The sequence below is a fragment of the Halictus rubicundus genome, chromosome 3, assembly GCF_050948215.1.
Source record: "Halictus rubicundus isolate RS-2024b chromosome 3, iyHalRubi1_principal, whole genome shotgun sequence".
NCBI classification, from domain to species: domain Eukaryota; kingdom Metazoa; phylum Arthropoda; class Insecta; order Hymenoptera; family Halictidae; genus Halictus; species Halictus rubicundus.
This window is the reverse complement of record NC_135151.1, coordinates 424,000-432,737: the sequence shown is the minus strand read 5'-3', so window position 1 is coordinate 432,737 and position 8,738 is coordinate 424,000. Positions and strand designations below refer to the sequence as shown.

General features: G+C 46.4%; 1 protein-coding gene across 1 annotated transcript; it reads right to left on the bottom strand.

The window, feature by feature from the left end:
* Positions 1–1,089: 1,089 nt before the first annotated feature.
* LOC143353022 (uncharacterized) lies at positions 1,090–4,884 on the bottom strand. The gene has a single exon (XM_076786117.1). The coding sequence runs from the start codon at positions 4,882–4,884 to the stop codon at positions 1,090–1,092; it is 3,795 nt and encodes a 1,264-aa protein (XP_076642232.1).
* Positions 4,885–8,738: the final 3,854 nt, after the last annotated feature.

Here is an 8,738-nt window from a genome sequence, read left to right as displayed (position 1 = left end):
CTTTTTCGGATGCGAACTTTGCCGATTCTGCCGCTCTGCTCCGAGGCCCGCTTACTCGTCACCTCGGTGGTGACGCGATTTTTTGGCCATGGGCCCGTTTTCGGGGGAAGAATCATCCCCATTCGTTGATTTGACTTGAGGGCGGAGGTTCTTCTGAAACAGCCCTCACCGGTGGAGGAGGAAGTCCCCACCTCAAGTCAATAAGGGAGAATTCCCAAAATGCGCGATTTATGGGACCCCGGAGCAGCGCGACGAAGGCCTGAGTGGCCCATGTACGCCGTGCTAGCCAAGTGGCTAGCAGCTAATTTATTGCCCCTTGGCCGAGGTCCGGTGACGAAGACCAAGGGCTGGAAAAAATGTGCGTTTACTGTCTCTGGTTTTCGTCCGTTTGACGAAACCCAGAGACACGGTTATTGGGGTTGTAGCGCAACCCGAGCGTGCCTCGCGTCGTGCGGAAGAGGATTTACGACCCCTTGTCCGCCGCGTGTAGTGGGCCATAAGGCCCGCTGTGTCCGAATCCGGAACCCTCAAGTACCTCGCGGACGGTACACGGTATGAGGGTCGCACGGATTGACTTATGGCCACTTTTCCAATGCCATCAGCTCGAATCCTCAAGCGCCTCGCGTGCGGCAACTCAAGGATTAGCATTCTTCGTGATTAGTCGAAGGACGGACAAAAATCGGAAAAGGGCTTATTCACGCATGTGTATTTTTTGGGTGAAAGAGCATGCTCCGTGCAGCTGTAACATCCTCGCTTGCGTTACGGCCGGAAATGCGAGGATTCACGGTACTTTTGTCTGCAAGGGATCGAACATGCTCCCCCCGTTGAATGGCACTGTCATTCAATAGCGAAAGTATGCGCGATTTGAAATTATAATGGCAGGAACGGAATTGCCCGGTAAAATAAGCGCGAAGTAATCGAAACGTAATATACTAGGACTATATATAGATATATACATATAAAAAAAAGAACACCCACAAAAAAATAAACATAATGAAGTCAACGCGAATATAACTATATCGATAGTAACAAAAATATAACTTACGCAAATTAATTATATGAAGAATAGAACGCGATAAGGTGACAGAATTAGGTCTCGATGGGAAGAGGCGCGAGTTTCTTAACATTACGTTTGCACAAGCCGTTTACTGTCTTGACGGTAACTGCGCGAATGATGTCATCTTGGCCCGGATGAACTTCCACGATGCGTCCGAGACTCCAATGGGATGGTGGAAGGTGATCGTCCTTCAAGATGACGATGGTTCCCTTGTTCATCTCGTGGGATCCTTTGGTCCATTTTGCGCGTACATTCAGGTGGTTTATGTATTCTTTGGACCACCTGATCCAGAAGTCGTGTTTCACCTTCTGGATGTGTTGCCATTTGGACAACCGATTGCTGGAGGTCTCGTTGAAATTGACCTCGGGTAAGCTTGTCATTGCGGAACCAATCAAAAAATGGCCGGGAGTGAGAGCTTGTGGATCGTTGGGATCGGACGAGAGTGGAGTCAACGGGCGGGAATTAAGGATTGCCTCGATTTCCGTCACAAATGTTGCGAATTGCTCATAGGTGAAAAGTTCATCGCCGACTACGCGTTTCAGATGATGTTTAAATGACTTGACCGCAGCCTCCCAGAGCCCGCCGAAATGTGGCGACAAAGCTGGCATGAAGTGCCACGAGATCTCTTTGTCCTCAAGAAATCGACGAACTCTTTTGTCCTCGCGCAGGACTCTGGAGAGCTCGGTCAAGTCATTATTGGCACCGACGAAATTGGTACCATTGTCGGAATATATGTTTTTGCATATTCCGCGGCGCGCGATAAAACGTTTTAATGCAGCGACGAAGGCTTCGGTGGTCATATCGCTAACCACCTCGAGGTGTATGGCCTTAGTGGAGAAACATATAAAAACGGCAACGTAGACCTTTATTTTTGCGCGATTACGAAATTTTCGTTCCTTAATAAAAAATGGGCCGCAGTAATCCACCCCGATGTTGGTGAATGGTCGAGTTTCGGTGACTCTGTCTGCTGGTAAATTACCCATTGTGTATCTTGTCGTAGGTGGATTAACGCGGAAACACTTCACGCAATTTCGCAATATTTTGCGTGTTGTGTTTTTTCCATCGATCGGCCAATATTGTTGTCTGACATTGTACAATGTGGATGTCAGACCCGAATGATGATGTTCGATGTGTGCGTTATGAATGATGAGATTAGTGACGCTATTGTTTTTTGGCAAGAGTATCGGATGTTTCGTTTGGTATGAGAATTTGGAATTTTGGAGACGACCTCCGACGCGTAATATGCCTTTCTCATCGAGAAAGGGACTCAAACAAAGCAATTTGCTTTTGGATGGTAATTCGCTTCCAGTTTTCAGTGCGTGTATTTCCTCCGAAAATGAATGTTGTTGAATTAACGTGAGAATTCTTTCATTTGCGAGGTGTATTTCCTCTACCGAAAGCGGTCCGATACAGCGATTTCTATTTGTAAACCGTAGACAATAGGCGATTACCCTACGCAGACGCTTGATACAGGAAAATCTCTGTAAGATTTCATTGGCGTTTATGACGGACGAAGCAAAACAAGTGACTTTGCGTAATTCGGGAATTTCCTTGGGAGATTCAAAGCGCGATTCTGGCCAAACTGATTCGTCGAGTCCGAGCCAATCCGGACCGAATTGCCAAAAACTATTGTCGATTAATTCCTTGGCCGTGATGCCGCGTGACAATAAATCCGCGGGATTATCGGAAGTGCGAACATGTCGCCAATTCTTTATGCGCGTTTTGCCTTGTATTTCCGCGACGCGATTCGCCACGAAGGTTTTCAAGGTGCTAGGCGATTTGGCTAACCAATGCAGAACGATAGTTGAATCGGTCCAGAACGTTGTTTTGGATATGGTGTGCGTGAGGGATTCCCGCACTGAGCAATACAATGTCGCGAGTAGGTTCGCTCCGCAGAGCTCAAGACGAGCTAGACTGATGGTTTTTAACGGCGCGACTCTAGATTTTGCGCAAAGCAGCTGCGTTTTGATTTTTCCGGACTGGTTGATGGTGCGAATGTAAATACTAGCTCCGTAAGCGCGTTCACTAGCATCGCAAAATCCATGTAATTCGATGCTCTTTACGGAGCGTTGCGTTATATGTCTGTTGAATTTGACCTTTTCCAATAATTTGAGATTGTTGCGATAGTTTTGCCACTCGTTTTGTATATTCATGGGCAGCGATTCGTCCCAGTCAATCTTTAATTGCCACAGGCGTTGCATGATAATTTTCGCTGTGACGGTTACTGGACCGAGAAGACCCAAGGGGTCGAATATTTTTGCGATAGTCGACAGAATTGCGCGTTTCGTAGGTGAGTTTGGCGAATTTATGTTGACTGAGTAGTGAATAGTGTCGTTGCGCGGATCCCAGGCTACTCCCAAAGTTTTGACGGTCGCGTCCCCGAAGAATTTTGGGTGTATCTGGTCATCTGTAAGACCGGATAACAATTGTGGATCATTCGAGACCCACTGACGGATGTTTAGTTCCCCTTTGTTTAACAAACTGATGATTTGATCGCGTAATTTGATGGCGTCGCGGTATGTGGCGGCACCGGTCAAGAGATCATCCACATAGATGTCCCTTTTAATGACTTCGGATGCCGCTTTATAATTTTGCGATTCATCGTCTGCAAGTTGCTGCAGACATCGTGTGGCTAGATAAGGCGCGGAAGACAGACCAAATGTGACTGTGTTTAGTTGAAAGGTTGAAATTTCGTTTTGCGCGTTTCGCCAAAGAATTCTTTGGTACGGTCTGTCTTCTTCTCGGACGAGAAATTGCCGGTACATTTTCTCGATATCGCCGGTAAGCACAAACGGATGCATTCGGAAGCGTAATAACAGACCGAAGATATCGTCCTGTATTGTAGGACCGGTCAAAAGCGCGTCATTAAGTGACACTCCCGAACTTGATTTTGCCGATCCATCGAATACAACTCGAACCTTTGTGGTTGAGCTGGAGGGTTTGATGACGGCGTGATGCGGTAGGTAGAATCCCTCTGAATTTGCAGGTGATTCTGTTTGAGTTAGATGTCCTAACTCTAGGTATTCGTTTAATACCTTCGCGTATTCCGCCTGCAATTCCGGATTGGTAACGAATCGCCTTTCGAGGGAATGAAATCGTTTCAATGCGCGCGTATAAGTTTCGCCTAGAATTGCTTTTTTCTCGTTAAAAGGGAGCGCGACGACGTATCTCCCTGTTGCGGTACGTGAAACAGTGCGTTTAAAATGGGATTCACAGGCTTCCTCCTCCGGTGTGAGGTGAGAATGCTGTGGCCCTTCCTCGACTTCCCAAAATTTCTTTAGATCGAACTCGGCGTTGTTAAACAAGGTTGTGCGCGAATTTTTGCGGGAAGTGGTCGGTGCACTCCCCCCGATGATCCAACCAAACTGTGATTTTTGTAAAACTAGGTCAGAATCATTCCGAGTAGATAAATTAATTTGACCGATGCTGAAGCACGAGAGTGTCGGTCCCGTACCGATCAGCATGTCGACTGGTGCCGGTTTGTGGAAGTGAGGATCGGCTAATTTTATGTTGTGTGGTATTTGTACCCTTGTGCGATCGATTTGACAATCGGGCAATTGGCCCGCGATTCGTGGTATCACAAAGAATTCCAATGTGCGGTTGAAGTTATTTTGTCTCGAAACTATCTTCGCCTTGACAAGCCGATTCGTTACCGTGTTTAACTCATTTAGCGCCTCGATCGTTACACTTTGTTCGCGCGTTGGTAATCTTAATTTTTTGACCAAACTTTCGGTGATGAAATTCGCGTTTGAACAGGTATCCAGCAAAGTTCTGCACTCGACAGGGTTTTTGTCTAGATCCATTGCGTTGACTATGGCTGTAGCCATTAAACCGTGAGTTGATCCGTCTGTAATTAGTGAGGTGATCTGATTATTTAATTGGTGTGTAACGTCGAAGCGCGTAGTAAGTCAGGATTCGTTGGTCTGTGTGGTTTCTGCGTTTGTTTCGGGATTTGACCGTTCGTGTTTACGCTCCCGATGCAGTCGCGTATTGTGCGGCTCGTTGCATTTTTTGCACCTGCCCCCGTAGCAGGTATCATGCGAATGACCCGGTTTCAGGCAATTTAGGCATAGCTTAGCCTTGCGTGCTAGTTCGATGCGTTTTTCAACCGATCCGTCTAAAAATGTTTTGCATTGGAAAGCCGCGTGATTTCCCGTCTTGCAGATATCACATGATGGTGATCGCTGCTCGGTTACGAAAACTTGCCGACGATTCGACATTGGCGACGATGGTGGAGACGGATGTTTATTGTGCCAGCGGTTATTGGCCTTGGCGCGATTATTATATTGCGGTTTAATGGGTGAGGAATATTGCGTCGGATTTATGTTCGATACTGATTCATAATCTTTACACTGATGCGATGACATGTGTAAAAATTTGAAAATGTCGTTAATTTTGGGCATTTGGGTATCGGCTAACGTGCGTTCCCACGTTTTCCTGGTATCCTTGCCCATTCGCGAAATGACGATGCTCGTAAGGAGATCGTTTGCAATATCCTCCCAACTTCGACCTAAGGCTTGTAGCGATCTTATGTGTAATTGCATGTAATTCACTAGATCTCGGATCGCCTCGGATGACTCGTTTGGCATCGCTGGTGTATCGCGTAAAAGTGCCGCGTGTCGAAGAACCAAAGCGCGTTTGTTGTCGTATATTTCATTAAGATGTTCCCAAGCGGCTGCGTAGTTATCGTCACTAATCGTGAAGGCGCCTATCGCGGTTTCGGCCCTTCCGGATAAAGAAAGCTTCAAGTAATTCAACTTCTGTATGTTGCTGAGACCTTCGTGCGCGTGAATCATGGTCTGGAACGCATCTTTAAAGGTGATCCAGTTTTCAATGCGACCATCGAATTTTGGTAAATTTATTTTGGGTAGGTTTACTGGAAGCGAATTCGGTTTACTGAACGAGGATTCTGTTGGAATTGTATTTTGCGCGATACTGAGTCTTTCGAGTAGTTCAAGCGCGGAGGCGATCACATCGTCGTAGTGATCCGTGATTTCTTCGCGTTGTAACTCCAAATTTTCATGCTCGTCGGAAAGCATCATGAGGTCGTGTTGTTGCTCGTTGAATTTATTGAATAAGCCTTTCAGACGCTCGATTCTTTCGCGAAGCTTAATTCGTTCTTTCGCGGAGTCTTTGTAAAATTCTAGATAGTTAGATAATGTCGTGATCTGGCCTTTGAAATATCTACTTCTATGTTTTAATGCGCGAATTTCGTCATCTTGCACTTGAGCCATTTCGTGAAATCGAGACAGGAAGGAAGACGGAAAGAAAGGGAGTTGATTGATGCGCGATGTGACAAGCCTACCTTGTTGATGGCTTCTTTCGGTCCCTTTGTTCTGGCTTCCTTTCCTGGAGAATCAGCAGGTAGGATGCTCGGCTCCTCAGATCGGTCGTTGATCCTCGTGGTTGGTCGTCCTTTCCCAAAAGGTAGCTTCACTGCGTAGGTGACCCCAATTTGGTTGTACGACTGCGCTGTGGCTTCCACGAAGATGTTGAACACCGTCAAATGTGACGGATCTCGTTCAATTTAATTGTTTGTCTCACCGCACTCCACTAGATCACTGATCCGGCTCGAAGGACCATGGAAAATTGGGCTGTTCGTTTTCACGAAGAAATTATGCGCGCGTTTGTGTCAAATAGAATTTATTTTAAACTTGACAATTGCCCTGTCACCGGCCGAACTAACCTTGGGTGACTAGTTAAATTGGATACAATGAATTGTAGCGGTGGTACGGTATAGCGCGATTACTGACTCTGATTCTGAAGCTGACTTTTTCGGATGCGAACTTTGCCGATTCTGCCGCTCTGCTCCGAGGCCCGCTTACTCGTCACCTCGGTGGTGACGCGATTTTTTGGCCATGGGCCCGTTTTCGGGGGAAGAATCATCCCCATTCGTTGATTTGACTTGAGGGCGGAGGTTCTTCTGAAACAGCCCTCACCGGTGGAGGAGGAAGTCCCCACCTCAAGTCAATAAGGGAGAATTCCCAAAATGCGCGATTTATGGGACCCCGGAGCAGCGCGACGAAGGCCTGAGTGGCCCATGTACGCCGTGCTAGCCAAGTGGCTAGCAGCTAATTTATTGCCCCTTGGCCGAGGTCCGGTGACGAAGACCAAGGGCTGGAAAAAATGTGCGTTTACTGTCTCTGGTTTTCGTCCGTTTGACGAAACCCAGAGACACGGTTATTGGGGTTGTAGCGCAACCCGAGCGTGCCTCGCGTCGTGCGGAAGAGGATTTACGACCCCTTGTCCGCCGCGTGTAGTGGGCCATAAGGCCCGCTGTGTCCGAATCCGGAACCCTCAAGTACCTCGCGGACGGTACACGGTATGAGGGTCGCACGGATTGACTTATGGCCACTTTTCCAATGCCATCAGCTCGAATCCTCAAGCGCCTCGCGTGCGGCAACTCAAGGATTAGCATTCTTCGTGATTAGTCGAAGGACGGACAAAAATCGGAAAAGGGCTTAGTCACGCATGTGTATTTTTTGGGTGAAAGAGCATGCTCCGTGCAGCTGTAACATCCTCGCTTGCGTTACGGCCGGAAATGCGAGGATTCACGGTACTTTTGTCTGCAAGGGATCGAACAGATAGGATAGAGGATAGGATAGGGTAGAGGATAGGATAGGATAGAGGATAGGATAGGATAGATGATAGGATAGGATAGAGGATAGGATAAGATAGAGGATAGGATAGGATAGAGGATAGGATAGGATAGAGGATAGGATACGATAGAGGATACGATAGGATAGGATAGAGGATAGGATAGGATAGAGGATAGGATAGGATAGAGGATAGGATAGGATAGAGGATAGAGGATAGGATAGGATAGAGGATACGATAGGAATGAGGATAGGATAGAGAATAGGATAGGATAGAGGATAGGGGATTGGATCGGATACAGGATAGGAGAGGATAGAGGATAGGATAGTATAGAGGATAGGATAGGATAGAGGATAGGATAGGATAGAGGATAGGATACGATAGAGGATACGATAGGATAGGATAGAGGATAGGATAGGATAGAGGATAGGATAGGATAGAGGATAGGATAGGATAGAGGATAGGATAGGATAAATGATAGGATAGGATAGAGGATAGGATATGATAGAGGATAGGATAGGATAGAAGATAGGATAGGATAGATGATAGGATAGGATAGAGGATAGGATAAGATAGAGGATAAGATAGGATAGAGGATAGGATAGGATAGAGGATAGGATATGATAGAGGATAAGATAGGATAGAGGAAAGGATAGGATAGATGATAGGATAGGATAGAGGATAGGATAAGATAGAGGATAGGATAGGATACATGATATTATAGGAAAGAGGAAAGGATATGATAGAGGATACGATATTGTAGAGGATAGGATAGTATAGAGGATAGGATAGGATAGAGGATAGGATAGGATAGAGGATAGGATAGGATAGAGGATAGGATATGATAGAGGATAGGATAGGATAGAGGATAGGATATGATAGAGGATAGGATAGGATAGAAGATAGGATCGGATAGAGGATAGGATAGAGGATTGGATAGGATAGAGGATAGGATAAGATAGAGGATAGGATAGGATAGAGGATAGGATAGGATAAAGGATAGGATAGGATAGAGGATAGGATAGGATAGAGGATAGGATTGGATAGAGGATATCATAGGGGATTGGATATGATAGATGATAGG